Here is a 27,526-nt window from a genome sequence, read left to right as displayed (position 1 = left end):
TGATCAGGCTACCTAAAATGTAAATTTCAACTAGAGTTTTCATAACACCTCTGTCTCCCCTATCAGTGCTCCCCAGGGCAGCTGTGGCTACATTGTAGCTCATCGCCACCAGTGTGTGTGTGTGTGTGTGTGTGTGTGCGTGTGTGTGTGAATGAGTGAATAACTGATTGTGTTGTAAAGCACCTTGGGCGGTTCCAGGACTCTAGAAGGTAATATATCAAATATAGGCCATTTAACAAAACATGTTATATATAATTTTTCATGGAGATTAAAAGCATTAGAAAATAGCTGATGTAAAATCAATTTCTTACATGTTTTCATAAAAAACTGAACTTCTCAGTGATTTTTTTCTGCAGCTCTTTTGTCTTTGTTGCATCTTAATAGATGAAGCTGCAGAAGTCGATTCAGTGTCGATCTGCTGAAGAGTTCCTGTTCTGTGTCTTGTTTTCAGCTCATTTGCAGTTTAAAGGTGCAGTATGTAAGAATATAGTGAGAATTTCACAATGAGAAAATCCCACAAGTGTCAAAACGTTTCAGTAATTTTGGAAGGAAGGTTATACTGAAACATATTTCTTAGGCATCTGGCTGCGGGGATTGTCAGATTTTATCCTTTCAAATCAAAGGAAGGAGAGTCATAACTACTCCTTACTATCAGTGAGCGTGGGGGTGCCATGTCTCATGCGAGCTAATACTGCAGCGCTGACAATTGTAATTTGATGAGGGCCGACAAAAAGCTCCAGCGTTGTTTAAAGTGGTTGCAGTAACCAAATTTTACCACAGGATGTCAGTTTTACTTCATTTCTACATAATGCACCTTTAAGTGGTGTAGTGGAATATAGTTGGTATATTCTTACACTTTTATTAAGGTCCAGAGATTAATCTTTGGACCGGGCACTTAGAATCAGAAGAGGTTGTTTTTACCACAGGGAACTTTATTCAAACACTTTGTATTGACTTAGAGACAAGAAAAGAGAAATATGGGACGTTTAAGAATGTTTATTTTTATAATTATTCGAAACAATCACCAGGACTAACTCTCTAATGATGGATGCATATTGATTTGGATGCTGAAGTGTTGGTGTGTGTGTCAGTTCAGAATCTCCATCTGATGCAGGCGAGTCTGGGTGTAAGATGTTGTTTTGACTAACTAACCACGAGGGACTTCAGGAGGAAGAGACATGAAACGCCATCTATGCCGAACTACGTACCTTCGGAGACTCCCGTGTTAGATCCGGAATGCCAGGTCCTCGGACCCTCCTTTGGTGCTGGAACTGATAGCACAGCGTCTGCAGTACGACAAACCAGTCTACGGATCGACTCCCGGTAGCAACGGCAGGTGTCAGCGTCACGTAGAGAGTTCAGCTTTTATTCTGAAGGAACCGTCGTCTTGTTGATAAAACGACAGAATTTTCCAGCTTGAAAGTTCTCAGCTTAAAAGTAGAAAATACAGCTGGCCAGTCTGTACTTCACTTAGCGATGATGGATTTGAGAGCTGGTCGAGTCCTTGGTTGGAACTGCGTCGAACCAAGTTGAACTACGTTGAACTCACGTTGGAACTGACTTAAAATGGCGTTGTTCTGTTTTATTAACTGAGTTGTTTATAATTCTTAGCAAATCAGAGTGGACAGATTAAGTAAACACCACAGACTCTGCCAGCAACAGAAAGGAAGTTCTGATTGGATGAGGGAGCAATGTGTCATGTGTTCATCTTATGTGGATCAGAATGTCTAGCTCAGTTAGTCCTGTTATTCATTAAACACACAAATCATAACATTGTGATTTCACAGATCGGTCACCTGATTATTACTGACCAACAGTTGTTTTGATTAGCTTTATTAAAAATAAAGTTCTTTGAATAATTAATGAAAAGGATTCTTCATCCTTCATCTTCATCTCTCTCTCTCTCTCTCTCTCTCTCTCTCTCTCTCTCTCTCTCTCTCTCTCTCTCTCTCTCTCTCTCTCTCTCTCTCTCTCTCTCTCTCTCTCTCTCTCTCTCTCTCTCTCTCTCTCTCTCTCTCTCTCTCTCTCTCTCTCTCTCTCTCTCTCTCTCTCTCTCTCTCTCTCTCTCTCTCTCTCTCTCTCTCTCTCTCTCACACTCTCTCACACTCTCTCTCTCTCTCGTCCACATAGTGTTAATGTGTGGTCTCACTCCCTTTCATCATCGCTTTGGGTCACAGGCTATTTTCTGCTTCAACTGCTGGAGCTTTAATGAGAATACCTTATCTGACTTGAACAAGACCCACAAAGGCAGCATCACACTCTCTCACCTCTAAATTCTTGTTATCTATGTTTTGCAAGAATACTTTTACACCTTTCATATCCTGATTTCTCATCACCTCCTGTATCTGATCTGTGTCCAGGGGTTACAGCTGTTCTCAGAGATTAGGACCTCAGCTCAAGCACGAGCTCTCAGACCAAAAATCCATTTGTTTGAGCTCTTTGATGGATGAAACATGACTGCACGGGGTTTTTCTTCTTAAAGGACTCCAATGGAAAACATTTAACGAGATGCCACAAGTATTTATTTAATAAATATAAATAATCATCATTGTCTGCTCAAAGGGCTTCAGTAGGACCTGATTCATTTAAAAAGTAAGAAAGAAAACAATCTTTTATATAGCGCCTCTCAAGATAAAAATCACGAGGTGCTTCACAAAAAAATAAATTAAAATATTAAAAAGTTTTCAAAAAAAATTTAAAAAATATCTTTAAAGAGCAAGTAACGTCTAAATTAACTTTTTTTTTTTGCTGATAAACTGTATAAATGAGTGTCTAATAGTGTTTTAAATGTGTGTATTCATTATTTTAGCATTTTGGTGCATTTTCTTTAAAAATTAAAAATTCTGCCTAAATACCACAGTATAGCGCTACCTTACGCTTAAAACATAGAGTTTGAGTCATTTTGAATAAATTTTAGCCAATGACTAAAGAGAAAGATACTACGTAAACCAGTAGAGTACTACGTAGCAGCTCTGTGTCAAAGTTATAAAAGCAACGAGCGTCTCGGCCACGCCTTGTGGAGAGTTGGGAGTTGGATTTGCAAGCGTGTGTAGGACGGTTAGCCGTAGTTCAGCATTAGCATATAGCATTAGCATATCCTAATCTTTAGCATAGCTTTTAGTGTTATACATACTTATTTAGTGTTAGCTTGGCTGTTAGATATTGTAGTTTAGTTAGTGTTTAGCTGTTAGTGTTATTAGGAAAGTAGTTTGGGTTTAGTGCTCCATATCGTGTTAGCATGGTGAGAAGGTGTAGTGTAGTGGGTTCGGTGGCTCTGTGGGGTTGCACTCCTTTCCGCTGGACTTAGAAATTAGGTGCCAGGGATTGCGCAGCTCCTGCCTGGTGCTGTAGTTTGCAACCAGCATTTTACCCGCGATTCCTTCACCAACATGATGGAGTTTGAACTGAATTATTCTGCATGTCTCCGTTTGAAGAGGGAGGCCGTGCCCACCGTGGCTCTTCCGCGATTTAGATGCAGCCCACCAACTCTGCTCCCCCACCATGGTGGGCTCCAGTCTGAGGTGAGTAAGCTAAATAAAAGTTTTAACATCTTCTAAAGACAATTTCCTACCTAAATGCAAAGTTTAAGAGACGTGGTTCACTTCGTTTAGCTAATATCAGCCTGCACTGCCTTCGGGCTAAATTGTCAAGTTCACAAAATGTGGAACGGGATGTAAGGTTAGAATCAGCGGCGAATCGGAACATATCTCGAAGCCCTGGCCGACAAAATGGTCCACATGACTATTACTGTCAGGCTCGGAGAAAATTCGGGTTGTTTTTGTGTCAGTCGGTAATTCTGCAACAGTGACTAACTAACGCAGCACTAGTTGACAGACAGCATTACAGCGTGAAATCCAGCTTGTGACCCGGTTCTGTGAGGAATTCTGTTCAGGAGGTCGCATTTCAGGCTCTCTATATATATACGTATATACGTATATATGTATATATATACGTATATACGTATATACGTATATATATACGTATATATGTATACATATATATGTATACATATATATATATATATATATGTATACATATATATATATATATATATATATATATATATATATATATATATATATATACATTTTGAATTTTTTTTTTATTGTCCACTACTATTTAAACTGTCATTTGCTCATGCTAAGCAGGTGGCGCCATGTAACTTTAAAACGAAATAGTAACAATCATTACCGTCTTTGAGCCACTTCGCTAATAACTAAGCCAGTGATTAATTTATTTTTATCTACTAAGGAATGTAAGATTGAATGTGAGAGGATGATAAATAACTCAGTAGATCTCTGAAAAATGTGCCCCCCTCACTTTTGAGACGGTGGTTACGCCTAGTGATGGGTTCCAAATTCGGTACTTTTTAAAGGTACCGACCGAATTCCACAGTACCGACCGAGCACCTATTCACGTAGTTTCAAACGGTGCCTCGTTTCGGTACCCGTCCTTAATAACGAGAACTTGGCAAGACAGCTGCGCATGCGCAAGAGCGTTATGTCATCGGTCGCTGCGAGCGAGTTGTAAACAGAGCAGCATGGTAGAAAGAACGCACGCTAAAGCTTGGGTCCACTTCACTAAATGTGATGGGTAACTGGGTGATGATGAAACCAGAGAGAACGATCTAAGTGAGACATCCTCATCTTAATCTGCTCCGGTAGGTAAGTAAAATGTTTAAGATAACGTTAGCTTGATATGTTAGCTTCCGTTCCGCTAATGGTGCGTTCGCTCTCTCCTCGGAACTCCAAATTTCCGACTAGAACATGAAGGCGCTCTAAAGTTTGGCTTCACCTTACTAAATGCGACGGGTGATTGGGTGAAGATGAAACCAGTGACAACGATCTAAGTGTGAGGCATCATTGTTTTAATCTGCTCCAGCAGTTAAATAAACTGTTTAAGATAACGTTAGCTTGATATGTTAGCTTCCATTGCCACCATTGTTATCAGCTAATGGTGCTTTCACTTTCTCCTCGGAAATTCTAACTTCCCAGTAGGAAAAATCAAAGAATAAAGATGGCAAAAGGAATGAAGATACACAGTAAATTTAGTTCACAGTAAAGATGTTTGCTTCAGTTTAATTATCAGCTTATAAAACTACAAGGACGATGTTAAAATACAAACAGTTGTATGTTATTTATCGTGATATTTATCAAAAATGGTTATATATTGAGAAATATTTACCGTAAATCCTCTAATACAGGCCCGGGCCTGTATTTGACTCAAGCTCATCAAGCTCCAGGCCTTTATTGGAAGGAGGGCCAGTATTAGAGGCAGGCCTCTATTTCTATTTGAGCAAAATGAACTAATGGTTCGCTGGAGTCTTTGACAATTAAAATTGTGCCCACATTTTCAAAGTTAAACACATTTCTTTTAACAACGGTAGTTTCTGCCTCAGCCCTCTCCCCCCTCCCCCTGCGCAGCAGCCGCAAACTCACTGATGCGCCTGCAGCCTCTCGGAGTTCCTGCTGCTCTAAACATTAAAATAATTATTTCATTTTCTGTTCCTCACTTCTGATTACCTTCAATGGTGTGTGTTTGTTGCAACCACCAGGTACAAAAACTAACTTGTTTTTATTTGACTATTTTTCTGTCCTGCCTGTTTATTATCTTCCTGCATCTCCTCTCAGTCCTAAAGAGAAACTGCTACCTGGGTTCATATATATTCACCTCATGAGTTACCTTTGAACTGCAGTTCTAAAACATCTACCGACCGCAAAAACAGCGGAGCGCTCGCTGTTTGGCGGCCGTATCAGTGATCAGTGTGTCGGAGGACAAGGTGATGCGCGCAGCGCCCCGCTCCACAGCATGCGGCGAAACGCATCAGGCGCAAATAAAAGACAGAAAACATTAAAGGAAATGAACTGACATGAACGATCGCGTGTCAGTAGCTAAGGTCTGGCACAGCGCGTTGCTGATCACAGAGAATGTGATCATACGATAATTCAATAGGGAGCGTGGTTTCACAGACGCGGAAGTGAGAGCGTCGGTGAAACACCGGCTGCTCTAGGAAACCCCCGAGCGTTCGAGTGTCAACGAAGTGACACGGAAATGCCGGGCTTTCCAGAAGTAAGTAAGATAACTTACTATGAGCTGATAGTTCGTTGGATTGATTGGTAGGTTGGAAACTCTGATCATGAATCTGAAGAAACGATGACTGAGTGGTGAGCTGGAAAGGCGACTTCCGTTTGGTTTATAGCCGCGGTTTGTGACGTAGGTGCGACGTGGAGGGAATCCCCGCGAGGGGCATGCTGGGAGTCCCTACTTCGCGGATTTTCACCTATCGCGGCCAGGTCTGGAATGCATCTACCGTGATAAACGAGGGATTACTGTAGTTCATACACCCCCTACTGCTGCTCTCCAGAGTGTTCTGCAGCATAATCAGCACGTTCTCTTTGAACTTGATAGTGTAATGACCTGGCTGGGGTTGTAAGCCAGGTGCATTCTGGGTATTGTGTTATATGTGTTTCCTATCGTTCCGCTAGTTCCTATGTGTTGATTTGGTGTTGTGTGAGTGTTATGTAAGCCACAGGGAAGATGATGTGTGTTCTGTGGAGCGGGTTGAATTAGCATGGTTAACTGACACCATGACTCTGTGTGGTAGGAGCGTGATAGAGGATCATGTCTGTAGCGTTACAAAGCGTTGAAAAAAAGCCTAATAAAGGTCTGCGTGAACCCCTACTGCCTCCTGCTGGTTGATTTGGAAACTATAACCCTGCCGCTGGGACGCTCGTACTTGCTTGTTACCACATACCATCCGGCCACAATAAGAGACCGGCCATTATTTACCTCCGCTGACTCTGACACCGGCCAAAATTGGAGACCCGGCCTTTAATTGAATACCGGCCTGTATTAGAGGATTTACGGTAATTATAAAAGAGAATTAAAATATTAAACACTCAAAAGTATCGAAAATTGGTACAGTTAAGTACCGGTACCGATTCGTAGGTACCGGGAATTAGTACCGGATCGATTCAAATGTCAAAGGTACCCTTCCCTAGTTACGCCCCTGGCCCCTAGGGCAGCTGTGGCTACATCCTAGCAGGGTGTGAATGTGTTGTGAAGCATCTTGGGGGGTTGGAAAACCCTAAGAAGGTGCTATACAAATACAGGCCATTTACCATTCTCAGTGGTAGCAGCTGGAATTCGAACCTGCAACCTTCTCTCCACCATGCAGCCCTCTAAGGCAATAAAGGCCAAATAGGGAATTCAGATATATCTATTTGGCCTGTGTAGTGTATCTGCCAAATTCCTGCACACCACACACTAAATTCATAATTTAATAATCACAATACTGTACAGAGAAACGTTGTATCTTTAAAAACAATATAAATCGTGCATTTTTCCATCATAGAAATGTAAAAAAAAAAACAGTTTATGTTGTTTCTAAAGTTACAACTTTTCTCTGTACAAATTGCACAAATCTGTGTTTTTCACATGAAAATACAATAGTATTCACATTTTTTTATTTTAAAATTACAATAATTGTCTGTTCAACATTATACAACATCATGCTGTAAAATAAACACCATAACACTGTATTGTGCTCCACAACTTTTTTATGTTGAGATTTTACAAAATGTTCCTGTTAATTCTACTGACTTTTTTTTACAGTGTATCCTCTGATCCAGCCATGCATCCGATAATTTAATGTGTTATTTAAAAACTATAGATTTTTTTGTCCATATAAAACATTCTGATGACTTCATATATTTTAAATCATGTGATGCATGTGGCTACGTTACCTTTTCACCTGTCAGCACCGGAGCGTCCCCTTAGAGGGCGCTTTACAGTCTTCAAACGGAACCAGCGTGTCTGTTCCTCCTATTTAAGCAGCCGGTGGCTTTTGTGGCTGGTTGCGCCCGGCTGTGATGCTCTGACTGATTATTGGTGAAGCCGGGGGGGAGAGGGGAGAAGGGGGGGGGGGGCCAATAATCCGCGCGCAGACTGTGCCTTACGCACCGCCAGCAGAGCAGCTTGCAGCGGGCGTGGGGAGAGAGCATGGCGCCGCCGGCTCCTTCTCTCCATTCAAACCGCTAGAAGCACACCGAGATTCATCACCGGAGACGAGTAACGAAGACCGGGGAGTTTTTTTTTCTTACCAGTTCATGGTTCCGGTTTCCTCTGGGAGTAGCGCTGCGCGTCTGGCCGGAGCTGTCCACCTTGATAGGGGAGCGCAGCGTCGGGTCAGGCGCTGATCAGACTCCCCGAGTCTGAAGCATCGCTTGGATAAGTTGGATGGTTCTCACCTAAAACGGGATTATGATTTTCTCCGACATGAGCACGGGGACGAACTCCCCGAAGGCGCATCCACCCAACGGGACGAGATTTTACACCTTCCAGGCAAGCTGTTTTAATCTAGTCTTCCTGTGCGTCTTGTTCACGTCGAAATGTCCAAAAATTGGATTTGAACTGTCAGAATTTGTGCTTTTTGCAACAGAAACGCACTTCGTTGATTTTAACAACTATGCACGCGGCTTCTAATTGTGCGCGTTTGTGTTTCTCTGGGTCTTTTAATCTGTTCCGCTCAGCTGCAGCCAGTGTTCCAAACACCGGAAACGCATTTTATTTTGTTAGATGTTGTTTTTTCCAAGCTAAATAAGGGCTCGTATCACACTGGCCACCATTGATTACTGTAGAGTACCAGAGCTTATCTCAACTCTGCCCAGAGTCGATGCAGGGCGATGAAGCTGTGTCAGAGGGGATCGATGGCTCCTGTTAGCAGCACTTTCTCTTTTTATTGTGAGGAAGGAAAAAAAATCAGACTATTTTTTCCTGTTTGCTGATCTGGAGCAGGATGATGCATTTATACTATAAAAACATTAAAATTAGGGTTGAAATGGTTCTTTTTTTGTAGAATCTGGTTGAAACTCGCCTGCTGCACCCACTAATCCTGTTGGGGTTAAACGTTTACAATTGGATGTAGCTTTAGCTGACATGTTGGTGTTGTTGAATAGTTTAAAGGGAAGGGCCAGACCAGAAAAAGCTGGAGAATGTACATGACCTATGATGTGCACAGGTGTTTAAACTATTCTACGTTTCCACGTCTCTGATTGCATCTTTGTTTTTTAGTAAATAAATGCTCCATGGAAGCTTGTGTTCTCTGGAAAGGCGTCTCTTATAGCGCCCACAAACAGATCTTAGATTCTTCTGCCGTAAACATTTGCTGCATAAAAGAAAATATGCTGAACATCAAAGCATACCGTGGGGTGATGACGGTGTCTCACCTACATCAGTGTGATGGAGTTCCTTACACCCCCTTTCCTCCCTCCCTTTCTGCTCTGGAAACCCAGAAGTCTGTGGGTTTGCTTGGTTTGGGACGCAGCTGTGTCTACATTCTCTCTTTTACTCAGCTGATATTTATTCTGAGGCAGCAGCGATGGAGTCTGAAGCCTCGTGCCAATGAAGCGGATCCGTGGTTTAGATGCTGATTCTGGATTGTTTGTTTGTAAGAAGAAACAAAGACTGCTGGTGTTACTGGTTCATCTACTGCATACTGGTTTCCAGTTGGTCTAAACCTGATATCACATGTGTTGTATTTCAAAATGTGCAGAATAATGTGCCGAATAATGTGCCGAATCAATCATTAATGCTGTTGGACTCTGAGAGAAAAAGCTGTGAAACATGTTGAATACTTCCTCTCGAACACTCCAACTCCTCCTCAAATTAGCTGATTAAAAATGACCGTAAATAGCCCAGCTTCCTTTCACATCATTTATACTCAAAAACACTTGAATATTATTATGATGAAGACGAACGGACCAAGAAAACTGGTACGATTGGGACTCTGTCTCAGATTAGTCATGACAGCTGGTCCTGATCAGTTATAGATCCAGCAGATTTGGTTCTTTTTGTTCTGTTCAGGTTGAGTTCATAGTTAAAATAAATCACTCCCATCTTTCCTCTCATCTTCTGGAGGGATCCCAAGGTGCTTCCAACCCAGACAAGATGTTTAATCCCGCCGGTAAGTTTTGGGTCTCCTCCCGGTGGATGTGCCTGGAAAACCTCCAGAGGGAGGTGTCATGGAGTCCAGGAGCTATCCCGACTGACTCGGGATTCACTCCTGCTTAGACCTAATGGGTCTGAACTTCCAACTGGCCTGGGAGGAATGAAGCCCAAAACAGGTTTCCACTGAAAGCTGTCTGGCTGGTGTGTGAAGGGACTCACCCAGAAGTTGTCTGCCTATGTTCCGAGAGTCTTAGCCTGCTTAATCTGACTCCGGAGCCGTCGATGAAGTCCGGGACCCATGGCCACTCCCGTTAACTGAAGATCTCTTCCTGATACCAGCGTGTGAATGTGTGTGTCAATGATTGTGTTGTAAAGTGCCTTGGGGGGTCCCCAGGACTCTAGAAGGTGCTATATCAAATACAGGCCATTTACCATTTACATGCACTTGTTACTGTCTTAGAAAACCAGCTCCAAGGTGTTAAAAGATACGGTGGATGTCAGCGTCATCTTCTTCCTCCGCTTATCCGGGTCCGGGTCGCGGGGGCAGCATCCCAACTCGGGAGCTCCAGACGTCCTCTCCCCGGCCACCTGCACCAGCTCCTCCGGCAGGACCCCAAAGCGTTCCTGGACCAGATTGGAGATGTAACCTCTCCAACGTGTCTTGGGTCGACCCGGGGGCCTCCTGCCGGCAGGACATGCCCGAAACACCTCCCAGGGAGGCATCCAGGAGGCATCCTGACCTGATGCCCAAACCACCTCAACTGGCTCCTTTCGATCCGGAGGAGCAGCGGTTCTACTCCGAGTCCCTCCCGAATGTCCGAGCTCCTCACCCTATCTCTAAGGCTGAGCCCGGCCACCCTACGGAGGAAACTCATTTCGGCCGCATGTATCCACGATCTCGTTCTTTAGGTCATTAGTTTCTTTCTCCTGCTCTTACTGTTAACTATTTTGTTAAAGCCTAAAAAAAAAAATCACCACAGGGTTTCCTTTTTTTTCTCCTGCAAGAATGCACAATTTTAGTCCTCGTGTGTCAAATTAGTGTTGCATGTGATCGGCTGCTTTAGCTCAAATTCCTTCTCCCTGGAGGCGACTCCCCCTCTGCGTGTGGTGCATTGTCGCCCCACGCGTGACCTTGAGCAAGAAAATGCAATAATAAACAGAGAGAGATAGTGTTGAGTTAGTTAACAGGAACTGGAAAATGAGAAGGGAATGACACCGGCAGTGCCGTCTAACTGGGGCTGAGGCAAAGCTCACATGAACCGTCCGATTCATGCTGCTTTGACTCTAACCTTCTGGCAAACAGTGGCGTGTCCAGATCTTTTAAAATGGGGTGGCCCAGGTGAGGCACAGCTTTGTGCATGGGTGGCACCAATGGTTATGCCTTTCCTGTTTTACCCCCAAGCCTTTTGTGGACAATGAAACGACCATTTAAAGGTAAATTAGTGTGTTGGCACCTGGGGTGGCCAATCAGATTTCAAGGGTGGCATGTGCTACCCCAGGCCACTCCCTGGACACGCCCCTGCTGGCAAAGGAGGAGGATGAGTTACTCGTCCGCGCTGTAGTGCCATTTGGAAGTTTTCCAGCAGAACTGCCACTCTGCAGCTCACGATGGTGTTCTGCTGAAAAGTTACTGTTCAGGTTCTCTTTGCGAGGCTTTGTTCGTACGTGCAGCCCCAGCCTTGAATATCTAACTGTTCAAAAGCTGCAGCCTCCTCTAGCTTCTCATTTTAACCGTCTGAGTTCAAGTGCAGCACTCGACCGAGAAGACAAATGGCTCATCTGAACACGCTGATTAAAAAGTGTTGCCTCTCATTTAGCTCCGTAATTCCCTTCATGCAGGAAGGTTTGCACTGAAGCGCAGATTAAACCAGGGGTGTAAACTACTTCAGAGGTGTGCAGGAATAACATGGAGCCTCTTGCTCAGCCTTGCATCTGAAGCTGCATAAATCAGCGTTAACTCCAGAATGCACGTTTGTGCTGTCACCTTCAGAAGCCCAATTAGGCTGAAGTAGCTGAGAGAGGCCTGTGAGCGGGGTGGAAGATGGTCATTTAAATCAGAATTAAACAGGTTTTCTTGTAATCTGATAAACGGTTCATGAAGAACAAATCTGTCTTCAAAACATTCCCATGGCTTTTTGGCTTGATTAGTGATGGACACTAACTTGAATGGTCAGTTCGTCGGTTTAAAACTGAACTAAATGTGCATTATTGCTGAAATTGAATTCATTTGCCTGAAGATTTGTACGTTAAAAATGCCTATCAGGGTTAAAATGGCTGCATTTTTCATACTTTTTTTTTTGGCTAAATGTTGCCGTAAACTGTAAGTGACCTCTCTATCCAGTGGATGCAATCTCCATCCGTGTTGCAAGATGACCGACCGTAGGCCGTAGCCTTTTATGTTTCTGTAAATTACAACACCTGCTCTGCTGAGAAAATGTGGATAGGTTTCTAAAATATCATCCAGCTGATCACAAGAATGTTTTTTAATGGTAGGGCTGCTCAGTTAATCTAATTTTAATCTCAATTACAATCTGAGTTTTGAACTATTATAAAAACAACACAAGCCCATTATTTGTTCCTCCCACTTGCGCTGCCCTGAGTTACAAATGAAGCGCTCCTCCCTGTTGCCAACTTAGCGACTTTGACGCTATTTCTAGCAGCTTCTCAGACCCCCTTCTTGGCTTTTTAAATCTTAAAAGTACCTGGCGAACACCTCAGGAACATCTCTGGTAACCCTTAGCTACTTTCTGGATAACTGTCGTCGACGTTTCCTGCAGGTTAGCTAAACACTCCGCCTGCGCTCCGGACCGTTCTTCAGAACATTAGGAAAGGGAATGATGCAGTGATGTGTCAGTCGCTAAAGGCTCCCTGTTGGATTAACCAGAGTGAGTGACACACACACCGCACCTGCGGACTCCCGAGTCACTAAAAACGGCTAAATGTGCGCGTGCGGCGTGCTAAACACACGTGCAGCTTGCCCCTGATTGCTGTGAGACCGGGTTGGGGGGTGGGGGGTGCAGCTGTGGTTGGGACAATTATTACATTAACTGATGGACTTGTAAATAAATAGTTTACAAATAGGGTAGAAATAGATAGAAATAAGTTTCTCAAGCTGATAACTAATAACTAATCTCTCTGAGGACACGGTGCTAGTGCACTCTCCTACAGCACCTTGACACGACTAAATAAATGTTATGCAACATTTTGTAAACATCAATTTATTTGCATTTATTTGTTATAAATGCCACTGTATAATCTTGCTGTCTGTACTGGTTAGACTTAAATGAGTTCAACCAAGGTCTATAGCCCTTGGGTCATAAACTGTGAGCTGTAAGTATATTGGTCTTTTTATACTGGGAATCAGGAGTTATTTTAGTGATCATCTTGTTTCTTATTTATTTTTGACCTGATTGTGCCCTGAGCAACTTTATGACTGAATAAAAACTAATAAAATCAACATAAATTGAAAAACCGTCTTAAATAATCGAGTTCTCAATTTCAGTCCCAATAACTGTGATTATTATTTTTGCCATAATCGAGCAGCCCTACAAAGATGAGAACCATGTGTTTGACTGCACATGAAACCGTGGTAACGGACAGAAAAATGCACCAAACCAGCAAAGAAACTGAAATGGAAGCATCAAACACACACAAACTCATGTTTGTGGGAGTGAGCTTATCCCCTCCAGCTGTTTTACACCCCACCCCCACCCCCCGATGGATTATTCAACAACAAAACGTGGTTGCATGCAGACTAATACAAAAACAACAAATTGATGCACAGACAGCAGATTTAAGTCAAAGTTCCTGACCTTATTTTATGCACGTGTTACCCGACCCCCTCTCGCACACCCAAACACACACTCCTTCGCCTCACGCCACAGGTCTCTTGAGTGATATTGCAGCACGTGTGAATGTTGTATGCATTTGCCCTATTTTCTAGGTCCAGTTTTTTTAATCAGCCCCTGTGCGTTTAAAATCTGTATGGGGCAGATGGGGGGATTTGACCCACTTTGATGGATTCCACACCGATTAAAAGGATGAGCGTGCGTTCGAAAGCAAGTGGCCCCCACGTCCAGGGGTGGGTTAGAGTGGCTTCACGTATGTGAACAAGAGAGAGGAGGACGTACTGGGAAGTTTTACGACAGCTTTCCATTTCTCTAGATCATGTGATCACTGTCAGAAAAAATAAATCATCAGCATCAAAAAAATGTTTCTGCCTTAAAGAAGTAGGTCACAGATATTTTTTCCCCCTAAAAAAGAAAAAAATCTTTCTGCTGCCGAGACGAGTCAACAAGACACAACCACCACCAGCAGCTTCAGCGGTGTTCTCCCTACAGCTTGTCGGTTTTCATTAAATTAGATTATCTAGATGTCAAAAAAGTGAATTGTTTCAAAGACTTTTCCTTCCATCTCATCAGGAGTTGGTGAGATTTGTTGCAGCTGGCCTCATTTCTGAGCACAGACCACAAAGTCTGAGTCTGAGATGATTTTACAAGCTGTTAAAACAAGATTCCTTTGTAGTCTCCACACCAGTTAGTTGTTCCAGATCAAGCTGAGGTGCAACGCTAATTATAGCTCACATTAGACGTAAAACACAGGCTGTAAAGGATGAAATGGACTATTTTACCTTCCGTTTCGGGCAGCCCTGCTTGTGCAGCTCAGACTGAGTCCTGATGTTGCATGAACACAGATTCTGTAGCTACAGAGCAAAGAGGTCAAACCTCGGTGCTGCATTTGCAAGCAGTCACAGAAAATGTGCTTTGCACGATTTTATGTTTAAAAAAGCATGAAACAGATGCAGAAAGTCAGGCGTTTCATGGCAAAGCATATGTGCTGCACTGAGATATGGATGGAAATGATGGAGTTCTGATTTTACAGCAAAACGTAAACTAGGGGGGATATTAGTTTTTAGATGCTGCCTGTTTTCTGCACGAGACTTTTGTTGCAGGAGTCCTAAATGAGATGTTTCTGAATGTCTCTGTTTTCACAGCTAAAACTAGGAGGATTCAGAATCCTTTATTTTAAAACTTGATGTTTTTCTTTCTCTCCTCTGTCACATTTCATCCTTTAATGTCCTTGCATGTCATCAGACAGCCTTTAATGTGCATTTTTAGTGTTGGTATCCTCGTGCATTTTCACAGATCTGGAGCACAGATCCCACAGAGTTTGAACCAGAGTAGGGTGCACACACAGGCCAAGCCGCTCCGTTCAGTAGACTTCAGTAAAGTGAAAACCTCTGCTTACCGATGCAATCATGATGCAAACATATGCCTTCTATTACACAATCATCCATGTAGAGTTAAAAGGCTGATAGAATAAAGCTACATTGTGTTTTTTTTCTCTTTCAAGTGCGAGCTCAAAGCATTTTTTTTCTGGATGATCATTTCTGAATGCAAAGATATGACTAAGGTGGAGGAAAGCAATGAAACGTCATCACAGAAAACCTGTACAGAGTCAGAGTGTGGATGACTAGAGGCAAAAATGGCTCACTCCTGTCTGGTTGAGACAAAAAACAACTCAAGTTGAACCTTGGCCATTGATTCAACTCTCATTACCTCACTAAAGGCTGACGTAGATGTTGGTTTGCATCGTTTTCCACCAGACTTCTACCCATCCACCACGTTACCTCATTTCACACATTGTACTTTGTTCTCCTGCGGTGTTATTGAGTCCTGAATAGTAAAAATCTAATGCTTTTAATTTTAACCAAAGTCACACTTTCATTCACTCAGCCTTCTGATGAGCTCCAGTGCATACATGCTGACGTGCTGGTTTTCAAACCAAGGTTGTTGTCATGTGTATATGAGACATAATTTACCACAGCTACAATGTTTTCCTCTAGACGTGAATCCCATATGAAGTCTTTTTGGTGCAACAAGTGCACTAAAGAAGTAGTCGTGAGTAGCTGTAGCTCATGGGTTAAATCCTCCGTTTGTAGAATTTTGAGATGAAGATGCAGATCCAGCGTTGGTCTTGAGCCCCATTAGCTGTGAGAATCACAGATGTTCTCATTTCTAACTCATCCTTGTCTGGTTTTACTTCACTATTTGTGGGAAAGGATTGTTCCACTTTCGGTATGTCGGGCCACAGTGCCATCTTTTCCTGGTTTTTCAGAGGTAAAGGGTCAGCCGCTGTCCGTGGTGCTGAAACTGGAGCCCCCATCCAAAAGGCTCTCCTCCACGGTCATTTAGTTTTATAGCTCAGCCGTGGTGCTTATCAGAACCACTGGGGCGTGTCTTTTATTAACTCTGCATCTGCTGCTTTCTCCTCATTTTTATTTCTCTTTGTTTAAATTCCAGTTTGATTCTGCGACCAACCGGAGTTTGTAACGAGCTAAACGGATAATTGTTTCTCCGCTATCTGAACGATGCAGTTGCTTCATGCTCCTTAAAGCTGTCATGTTAGACTTTAAAGCTTTATTTTCACCCACACTCTTTCGGAATGTGATATTTTACCCGCAGCTGTGCTTACAAGGCAGAACATATCTGGTGACCTTTGTGAATACTGCAGTGGCAATAAAAGCATTGCTATGTTCAAGTGTGCAAGCTCTGACTATGCATTTAAAAACCAACTGCTGCTGAATCTGTGTGTGACGTATGGCAATGCAAGGCTTGTGTTGCTGTAGAAGTGTTGAAATCTAGAAACTATGTTTATTCCTTAAATTAATCAGATTAAAAAAACTCATTGAGGAATCAAAAAATTAGGGATTTGTTTTGTTTTCTCAGTGCAAGCACACTGACAAATCTGAGCTCTGCTGATCTTTGTGCTCTGACCTTTATCTTAAATTAAATCTCGTCTCTCAGTCGAAAGACAAATAAACGATCATGTTGTAAATCTGTTACCCGTGTCAGAAGGAGAAAAGAGAGGTGATAGAAGTAAAGAATTTACTTTGAGATCTTTTCAGAATAGTTGAGGATGTCTTTGTGGTCAGAACAAAAGAAAGAAAAACAAAACATTAAAGTAGATGAGAGTGGAGGTGAACGGCGGACCAGTCTGAGTAGAGATGGGATCTTGGATGAGAAGATGTTAGAGTTTGTCTGGATTTCTAGGTTTGACCAAATGTACATCAGACGGCGATATTCATATCGAATATCAGTATCGGCCCACAATTATGTATCTGTGCATCCTGATGTTCTCCCATCGTCACACCGACTCAATGCATCTGCTTGCAGACTTGTGGGGAAAAACACACCAGGCCATCCAGCAGGAGAACAGATGCCCTGCTGACACAACAACACCTCACCTAATGTTTTTTTTTATTCACAGTGGGTTGCTAACGAGTATCTTAGAAGGAAATCAGCAAAGCTAGTTGTCTCAGGTCTTTACAAACAGCCGTTCTATCCTGTCTGACTGCATTTCTTCACCTTCTGTAGAGGGTTCTTCTGTTAAAGCTCCATCCAAACTGTAAGAACAGACCAAATGTCCTGCCTTCTTAAACCCAAGGATGTGTCAGTGGTACTGCAGGTGACCTGAGAGAATCCTTTAATGTAACCCTTTAATGAAGGAGTAAGATGCTAGATCTGATAATAGTGGAAAAGAGGACTCACACTTGGGAGGATTCAAAGCCACGTTTCTGTAAAAATAACTGAAATATTGGAAGGAGAGTTAGGATTTTCTATTCTGGCATTTCTTTTATCATATGAAAAGTCAAAATGTGTTTTTAAAAAGCAAACTGTTGCTGCTTCAGGATTATGACGATAAAAGCATGTTGTGCTCACCTGCATGGTCGTTAAAACTTGCCTCTCGGCTTCTGGGCTTAAATTGTCACACAATGTGTAATGGGCTCGACACACGGGAGGCGACAAATGACCGCGATCAGAGAAATTTGTCGCTGTCGCTTTTATTACCTGACACACGGGAGGCGATCCGCGGCAGCGGCAAAGCCGTCTACGCATTCTGTTTCATGGCGAAATCGAAACTTCTGTTGTTTTGATTGGCTGTGTCAGGTTGGAGGGAATTAAGGTTATTTAAGCGGTTCAGAGTTAATAAAGCAGTAGATATGATGCTTCACAAGGTGCTGCTAGAGTTATGTGAAATCTTACTTCTGATTTTACTATAAAACATAATAATAATCAACTTCTCCTCCATGTTTGCTCGGAGGTGTACGGAGCATCCTGTCCGCTCATTGGTCAGTGAATGAAACCTCCGTTGATTGGTCCTCGTCCGAGCGACAGCGATGAAAAGTTGAAAATATTTCAACTTTCTGGGATCGCATCGCTGGGTCGCCTGTGCACGACACGTGCACGAGCGCAAAATTTCACATGCACGTTTTTCGTGTTTCGCTTAGTAGGAGGGAGACCCGCGATTATCGCTTTGTCGCACATGTCTCATTGAAAATGAATGGAGGAGAGGCGATGTCGCCTCCCGTGTGTCGAGCCCATTCAACCTGTGGCAGCGGCACCGATCATTTTCCATGTTGTAGCGTCATGAATGTCCTGTTTTTGACCTAAAGGTCATGATCTGCTGTGTCTGCTCGAGCAGAGACATGAAGTCTCTGACAGCCTAATCTACATGAGATAGTGGCCAAGGTCTTTCATGCACTCTGCTCATCTGAACTGCTTCACCTCTGTTACAGCTCAAGACGAAGACAAAGAACTCTCTTGATGAATATATAATCAAACAACGTTTGTTATTACCAATAATAATGTGAGCCCAATGTTCAATCAATCTGTGAAATGACAATGTTATTACTTGATATTATAATCCTGTGATCAGTAGTATTTTACAAGTAACTATAACCTTGGACATTTGCACTAGACACTGATGTCACAGAGTAATGCTAAAGTCACATGACACATTTCCTTTTTTCTGATCCAATCAGAACCTTCGTTTCTGGCTAGGCGTGGTTTTCTGTGGTGTTTGTATAAACTCCCTTTTGCATGTCGAATTCTGATTCGCCAGTAAACCAAAATATGACAATTATAAAAACTATTCCTCGCCACCTTTTCTTTAGTTCAAAGCGATCTAGAGAAGTCTCGGACAGGCCATCCGGACTTCCTCTTCAGCCAAAAGAACCTCGATAAGCTGGATAAAATCTGTTGCACGTTACACCTGACCGCAACGGTTCCTTCAGAATAAAAGCTGAACCTCATGAGCCCTTCAGGGTCTCTGACCTCGGCATTCTGGATCTAACGGAGGCTTCCCCTGGGGTACGTAGACCGACAGATGGCATTTCATGTGTGTTATAAATCTCCTACTAAAGTTTATAGCGAAACATTCACTCCCACTCAGAACTGAATGCTTCTCCGGATCCGTTGGTTCTGATAATAACATTCCACACATACACCATCATCCATCACGTCTCACTCCACCTTAGTCCTCAGTACACAGAGTGTCATGTGGTAGCACACACACATTCACACACACACATTCACACTAGGGCTGCAACTAACGATTATTTTCATAATCGATTAATCTGTCGATTATTTTTTCGATTAATCGATTAATCGGTTTGTTACTGTTTAGCTATTTAACCTATACAAGTGATGGATGCATTTCAGTTAAGAAAAAAAAAACATAAGAGAATTGTGCAGTTGACTGCAATCTATTTTATTGCACATGAACACAGTCAGCAGTAGAAAATGAGCTAAACAGTGCAAAATATCAGTCCAGAATAATTTTTTAGCATTAGCTGGAAGCCTGCTCCTTCCACCATGGATAGTGGCCTCATGTCTTTTACCAGCATGTTTAGAATAGAGTTTGTAAGTGGTATGAATTGCTGGGGGGTGAGTGTCTTGTTCCCCATGTAGTTGTCCATCGTTGCTTGTTTTTTTCTGCATAAGAAACACAAATAGACTGAAATAAGTACACATATAAAATAAAGCAGCACACACACTACAACACTAAATCAATGTTAAATTATTTGAATTAATTAACAATATACAGTGATCATTTATTTTGAGGGTTACGTTCTACAAAATAGCCCGCAACAGGAGATATTCAGAAAAAATTCTAATTTTTTTACTATTAAAAAGCTCAGAGTAAGAAGCTCATGAGGTTTTTACTTTGAGTCGGGAGTGTTTAAATTAGCTAGAGAAATGTGAAAAATGTTTATTTTGTGTAATACTGTTTAAGAAACATGATAAAAATGTGTTGTGAGGCGTTTTACAGCGTTAGACAGTAAAACAGCCTTTTAATAGTAAAAAAATGACTTTTTCTGAATTTCTCCTGTATTTAAAAATTGAAAGCGTACAACTATGCCGCGTTATATTCACCTGGACACAGCTCGTCTGTATATTTTTCACCGCAGAGTTGTCCTTTTTTGAATGAGGAACATAGTTATGGGTTTGTGCCGTTTTTCTCTTAACGAGAACATTCTTATAAACAGACGTGCTGAATTTGGCAAGCGCATGATACACAACACGGAGGAGATTCACGATTGCATCTAGTCAATCAGAAGTAGAACACCGTAGACTGACGCGACAAAAAAACATGTTTAACATCCACTATAACGAACTCAGCTAAAACACTAAGTCCAGCTTGTTTATTTTCTGTTACTTACCGGGCTGGCTCTTCCAAATGACGGCTCACTTGACCGCGGTGCTCTTCCTCAGCCCCCACGTTTTCGTCTCAAATGTTCACTTAGGGACGTCGTGCTTCCGTGCCATGCTAGATGGTTTTTGCATATTTTGCCTTTTCAAGGCATCTAGACTGAAGTGCTCCCATACTCGTGAGGTTTTTGTCCGGGGTTTCTCTAAAGTTTTGTCGCTTCTATTTTCTTCCGTATTTCCTCTTGTTCCGCCATCTCTCACAGCAAGATGAGCGTCAGTAACGTGATACGTCATGAAAACCGAGGGCACTCATTGGCTCATTTCTTCTTCTACGGCTCCACTGGTAGATCAGTGGCTCATTACTGCCACACACTGGCGGTAAATTTAACAGCTTGTAACCGATGTCAGATTGTGGTAAAAATAGACTTTATGCGGTAAAATATGATTATTAAACAACTAATCGATGACTAAAAAAGTTGTTAACTATTTTAATAATCGATTATAATCGATTAAATCGATTAGTTGTTTCAGCTCTAATTCACACACACACACACACACACACACACACACACACACACACACACACACACACACACACACACACACACACACACACACACACACACACACACACACACACACACACACACACACACACACACACACACACACACACACACCATGCATGATTTTTGGCTGTAAAAAAGGAGCCAGGAAATCCAGAGGAAACCCGTGCAGATGGGAGGACATGGACACAAAGAAACCTACATAGTGAAGAACACCCCCTCCCAAAAAATACATATAAGTACTAGATGAGTGGATCTATTTTATTAAACACAAATTCTGAATGTTGGCCATAATTCCAGAGACATTTGTAAAATAATGTCAAAGTTACAGAACCAGACTGTTAAACGTCTGCATGTTTCCATTTGTTACAAATCCCGTTTGTATTCTGAGCCGGTTTGAAGCTGCATGCTGTTGAGATTTCATTTCTGTCGGTTCAGCTCAAGAGTCGCTCCCTCAGAAGCCCAACCGCCTTTGTTGGCTGCCTTTAAGTGGTTTGCCCACTTCACTTCAGGTTATGCTTGTGGTCAAGCACCACTTGTTGTACTTCTTCGACTTGAGCCAAAACACTTCACATCTCTTGTTTCATTTTTAACACACACAGATGCTGGAAAACTTACAGGAATTCAGTCTTTAAGGGGACATTATGGAAGTTTGACAGCCAAAACATGTATAGAAATAATAAATGTCTTCTTCATACATTCTCCTGCAATGCCCTGGTCCTGTAGAATGAGCCCTGGCATTTTTACTGTGATTGCCTGTTTTTCTGTAAAATCACAGAAAAAGAGAGATGCTCGGGTCGAGCAGGCTGCTTCATGCACGTTCACGCTCAGGCATAGCCCGTAGCATTTGCTATCTGTAGCTTTAGCAGCAGAGAGAGAGGCAGTGCCACTTTGTCGCTGTTCCTAACGCCTAGTGACAAAGCTAGCTACATTTCTGAGGACGCTTAGCTACTTTCTGTAGAACTTTCTTCTAGATATTTCCAGCAAATTAGCAACAAAACAGCCATTTTCGCTCCGAACCGTTCTTTGGTTTGACGTTGTTTCAGCTGTCATCAAGGATATAAATGTTAGAGATACAAAGGATGTCACTGGCGCTTTAGCTCACCTAGTAAGACGTAAGACTCTCGTGCAGAAGACCTGGGTTTGATTCTGGGTGTGAACATAGTTCATTTAGAGTTTCTTTTTTACATTAATGGTATATTTTTTATAGTAAGATGCCCAAATTTTTATTTGAGACTCGCCGAACGGCATTGAATTCACAGATAAAAAAGATGTGGGTTCAACTTTCATTTTGGAACAATTTTTCAAGCAAGGGAAGGGAATGATCTGAGCATGCAGGAGGACTGACCCATCATAAACCTTTGTTGGCTGTGCTGAAGAGAAAGGTACAGAACCAAATTATTTAATTAATTAGCTGCGCGTTCTCCTGTCCTCTGTCCCCCGGGCCACACACACACACACACACACACACACACACACACACACACACACACACGCACACGCACACACACACACGGGACTGTCTCAGCTGTTATTTTCATTAAGGAGTGTGCACGTACAGCATGCGCGCCTCGTGCACGAGCCTACTATTGAAGCTGCCGTTACGCTTTTGGCCTGAGGGGGCAATCGCGAGCATAAAAATTCAAAACTCCGTAAAGTCCCTTTAAATAAAGGCTGAAGCTAAGGCACTTTGTTTGTTTTGGTTTATTATTGCCCGTTATTAACAGGCAAAAGATGGTTAATGGTGTTTCTGCTTGTGCAAAAACAAACGTGGCAAAAACTCAAGCCAGTTTGACTGATGGTGAGCTAAAGTCTGATGTGGTTGCAGGGGAGAGTCGTACACCATACATGTTGAGAACTATCTGATCACACATTGCTGAGCCTTTTAAAAGCTAATACATTAGATTATTTACAGCAATGTTGGGCCTTAAAAGTCTCGCTCACTGAGTAACAGCGTAATACTTGTTTTCAAAATATGGTCGATTTCTGAACGCCGAACACGAAAATGCTCTTCATCTCTTTCTCCAGCCCTAGCCGTGATGAGGAAATAGATAGAAAAACCATAAAGTCAGAGAAAGCTTTTCAGTCTTTTCTGCATCACAGGAAACATCAGTATTCATGGCCCCGCCCACCTTGGCTTGTGACCGCTGAGGGCTGTCTTGGTTTAGGGGCTAGGAGAGCAGAACTGTTAGCGTCAGCAACTTCCTGAACACATTCAGGCATGTGTTTTTTGTGAAGATAAGACATCAACATTACAAATTTAACCCAAGAAAGAAGAGCGATCAAAGGCATTGGAAGAGTTGCTGTTAGCCAATCAAAGGAGAGATATTTGAATCATGAATATTAATGAGTAAGACACCCCCACACACTCCTTCCAGATTAATACTTCAACATGAGCTCGGGTTCGGAGTCGCTCACACGCCCTGACGGAGACATTTCTCTCTCTGTTGCCTGGGGATTGTTGCAAAGTAATTCCCCCCCAGGACAACAGAGGGTGTAGCACTTCTCTGGGGTGTCCTGCCACCGTCGAAGTCCCGTCTCTGACCCACGACAGCGCAGTTTCTGGGTTAGGGTTAGTGACTTTTTAACACGAACAAATGTATTCCTCATTCTCCTCCACCGCTACATGTGGTCTTATCCCACCTCCAAACCCACTTTTCCTGTAATTCCCATTCCTGAATAAAATGCTTGCTGTGCATCTTTGTACATCTTCAGTCATGGATGAAAAGAGGCATTCTTCAGTCTTCATGTCTGCCGTGTGATGTCTTTGGTACTCTTTTTATTTTTTGACGGGGCAATGGCGGTGCTGTTGAAGAATTCATAGGAAGCAGCGTCCCGACCAATCAAAAGGTTGTGGTCTGTCACTTTTGACGGATAGGTAAAAGTTTGGACTGGTCTCCGTCACCCTCCACGGGCCTGTCACAGATCTCTTGCACTGATGCATAATGGCGTGTGTCTCTGCACCTGCACCGATTCAGAGCATAAATCAGGCTTAACTTCTACCCCTTTCAAACAAGAGCACCAGAGCTTTTTTTCCTCAGAGCACGACTCACAAGGCATTCGTTCATACCAGAGACCACAGCAGGTTTATTGAAGTAATGAGAGAATGAAGCCTTTTAAGTTATGATTATATTATAGTGCCATTAACTGTTTAGTGAAAATGATTATAGTCCAAAAATCTCTAGACATCCCCATCACTCTACAAACCCCGATACCAAACAGGGCACTGACCGCTGTCAGCTTTGCGATCAGCGCTGATTTAAGCTGACAGCTTTCCAGGCGTGGCGTGACTCTGACCAGGCCCTGCAGGCCCTTCCACTCTTTCCTGGAGGAAGGAGCACCACCTGCCACATGACGACCACTTTGTGCAAAGACCTCAGCATCCACTCCTGGTTGCTGTGGAGACGGTGGCTGTGATTCATCTCTGCTTAAATCGGTGGTGCAGCTTTGCCACACCCATGGGTGTCTGGAGTGAGGGACGGTTCACAGGGAAGGTGTGTGATTATGTGTGAAGCAAGTGCAGCTCTTTTCAGCCTATTTGACCCTGGATGAGAAATCTGTCATCTGTGTCACCCTTTTCTCCTTTTGCTAACTGTTCTGTTTTATTCTGGAAGGTTCCTCTGGACAATGAGAGACTTTAGAACGCAGCAACTGATCAAATTACTGATCTGGAATTGTTTATTACCAAAATAAATGTGCAAAAATCCAATGATTGCTCAAAGCAGTAGGAGACCTCAGCACGCTGTCTGCCATGGCGGTGTAAGAAAGCAGGTATGAACCACGTAGGAGGGGCTGCAGCAGGAGCTTTCAGGCTTTTATGGAAATCATTTTATTTTATTTTTTTTTTTACAAATATTCCTGAAATTTGGTTCTTAAAAAAATTTGTTTTGATAAGTTTTGTAATAAAATCAGCTCTGCAGGCTTTGGTTATGTCATTAACAGATTGCTGCTGGAGCCTGGAAAAACACGGGGCTTCTTTAGGTTGCTAAATTATTACATGTGGGGTTTGACTGCAACACAAGTCATTATTCACATGGCCAGGAGGCGCTTCCTGGCCAAGGAGGACGGTAGCATAAACTAGCATTTGTGCAAGCTAAAGCTGTTGTAATTATAGACTCAGGGCAACAAGTGAATTTTAAATAGGAGTGGAGAGAATGCTGATGTAGGACAGAAACATCGAAAAATGGAATATCACAAAGAACTACTGTTTTTGTGACTTATTTCAGAAAGTGGCTCTGCTCTAGGGTTGTCACGGTGTGAAAGTTCAACCTCACGGTTATTCAATCAATCAAAGCTTGATTTTTAAAGCGCCTTCCGCAACCCTGTCGGGAAGCCCAAGGCACTGAACATTGTGACCAAAATTATCACGGTTTCCGGTATTATCGCAGTATTTTTTAAACGTATTACATTTTCAGACTTTGCATCGGTAACATTTATATCCTTGGTGACAGCTGAAACAACGTTCAAAGAACGGTTCGGAGCGAAAATGGCTATTTTGTTGCTAATTTGCAGGAAATATCTAGAAGAAAGTTCTACAGAAAGTAGCTAAGCGTCCTCAGAAATGTAGTTAGCTTTGTCACTAGGCGTTAGGAACAGCGACAAAGTGGCACTACCTCTCTCTCTGCTGCTAAAGCTACGGATAGCAAATGCTATCAAATGCCAGGGCTCATTCTACAGGACCAGGGCATTGCAGGAGAATGTATGAAGAAGACATTTATTACTTCTACACATGTTTTGGCTGTCAAACTTCCATAATGCCCCTTTAATTTTACCTGCTTTTCTTTACTAATATAAACTCAGTGAGTCTGACCCAGATCCTCAACATATCAGAGGCTGCTGTATTATTCATGGCCATGTTTACTAAAGGGATCCCCTGAAAGTGCTGAGACGACGACCTGGATGCATACATCTCCTGGTGCTGTGTTGCACGTGTGCCTCATTGGCGAGGTTTTAGTGTGTGGGGAGAATCAGGAAGCAGCATAAACGTAGTACGGTGTTGCTCTTTACACCCTCTCTGTATCTTCGATGGTTTTTTATTTTTTATTTATTTAAAAAAACAAAGTTTTCCACAGTTTAGTTATTTAGAAAACAACACTGGTCTCATTAGGCATCAACATCAAAGCTGCCACAATCACTTTTGAATCATTTGGCAGAGCCCTAAACCGTATTCAGATTTCCTTCACAGATCATTTGTCTTGTATAGTTCTTTATTTTTATAACCAAAACAGTGTTGCCTCATCAGGCCCTGCTGTCTGCCAGAAGCCTGTTGGTACCCTGCTGGAATGTTTCCTCGGTGTGTCTGTTTATAGAGTTTGAGCATCTAAAGGCCAACGCGTCGTGCTGTTGCACCACGCGGATGAGAGTGCATGAATGACCCTGCTGGAAAGGGGTGTGTTAACCTGAATGATCTGATTTGAAACTGTGATTGACTGCCGCCAAGCTACGCTGATATTCGTTTAAAGACTAACTTAAACTCCAATAATTCATAACATCAACCACCAGTTTACGTCAAGCTGAAGCATAAAAAAAGGCAAAATATAAAGTCACAAAATAGACTTTACTATTAAAATTGAGCCTGTTTAAAAACAAAAAAAGGCGCAATATACAATATTTGTAATGAAAAAACAAATTCTAACTCTTAGACTGAATAACAGCCAATAAAAGTGCTAGAAGTATTTAATATGGACTTTTTAATTTGTATTTTTTTCTGATATACTATAAATTCTGGAGCGATGATACCGTCTATCCCATAAACTTGCACACATTTCCTTCCAACTTTGCAGGAATAATGGCGAAAACGTCCAAAATGGTTTTGTTCTGTTGGGTTTGGAGTGAAAATGTTCTGAGTATCAGAAAGCTGCATATGTGAATCTGGGGGCTGAGGAACTGTTAACTCAACCGCATTCAGACAGCTGTCTCAGACGGTCCTCCATTGAAATGGCAGCTTTTAAAAATTTGGCAGCTTTTTAAAATTTGTTCCTGACACAGCTTACTGCCGTGAATCAGACGTTGGCCGCAGGGCTGGGCCTCACATCTATATTGTGATATAATCTGAAGCATGTGCGGTAACGATATATATTGCGATATATTTTTTTCCTCTGTTTATATTTGTCAAAATGACATGCTTTTAATGTTTATGTTTATGTATTTAGCAGACGCTTTTGTCCAAAGCGACTTACAAGTGATAATCGGCATGTTGCCCTTGAGGCTAACAACAGTTAGAGCCCTGCACGGGCCTAAAGTCTGAGCCCGTGTCCGGCCTGGCCCGAGGGGGTGGAGCCCCAGCCCGACCCGGTCCAAAAAGGTTTTCAGGATTCTCTGGCCCGACCCGAGCCCGACTTTTTTTTAACCTTTCATAATGCCTAGAAATCCTGTCCATAAAGGTTATGAACAGAATCAGTGGTGGAGTCCAACTCTCACTGGGAACGAGCCCGACTTACTGCCGGCAATGCGGACCAAGCTCTGACGGGAGAGCCCGTTTGATTAATCCTGATGGGGAATGGTCCCATACCGGCCCCT

At 42.6% G+C, this 27,526-nt stretch overlaps 1 protein-coding gene across 6 annotated transcripts in view; it reads left to right on the top strand.

Moving 5' to 3' along the window:
- Positions 1 to 27,526, top strand: part of ppfia2 (PTPRF interacting protein alpha 2) — a 197,472-nt gene that overhangs the window by 72,936 nt on the left and 97,010 nt on the right. For 2 of the 6 annotated variants that reach the window (XM_054739779.2, XM_054739778.2), the window contains exon 1: positions 7,902 to 8,343. The exons of the other annotated variants lie outside the window; for them this stretch is intronic. In XM_054739779.2, the coding sequence (XP_054595754.2) occupies positions 8,263 to 8,343 (81 nt within the window). In that variant the 5' untranslated portion in view covers positions 7,902 to 8,262. Of the gene's footprint in view, positions 1 to 7,901; positions 8,344 to 27,526 lie in introns of those variants that run through there. 6 annotated transcript variants of the gene reach the window in all.

Source organism: Nothobranchius furzeri, chromosome 1 (assembly GCF_043380555.1).
Source record: "Nothobranchius furzeri strain GRZ-AD chromosome 1, NfurGRZ-RIMD1, whole genome shotgun sequence".
NCBI lineage: Eukaryota > Metazoa > Chordata > Actinopteri > Cyprinodontiformes > Nothobranchiidae > Nothobranchius > Nothobranchius furzeri.
Note: the sequence above shows the minus strand (reverse complement) of the source record. Positions and strands in the feature narration are given on the sequence as shown.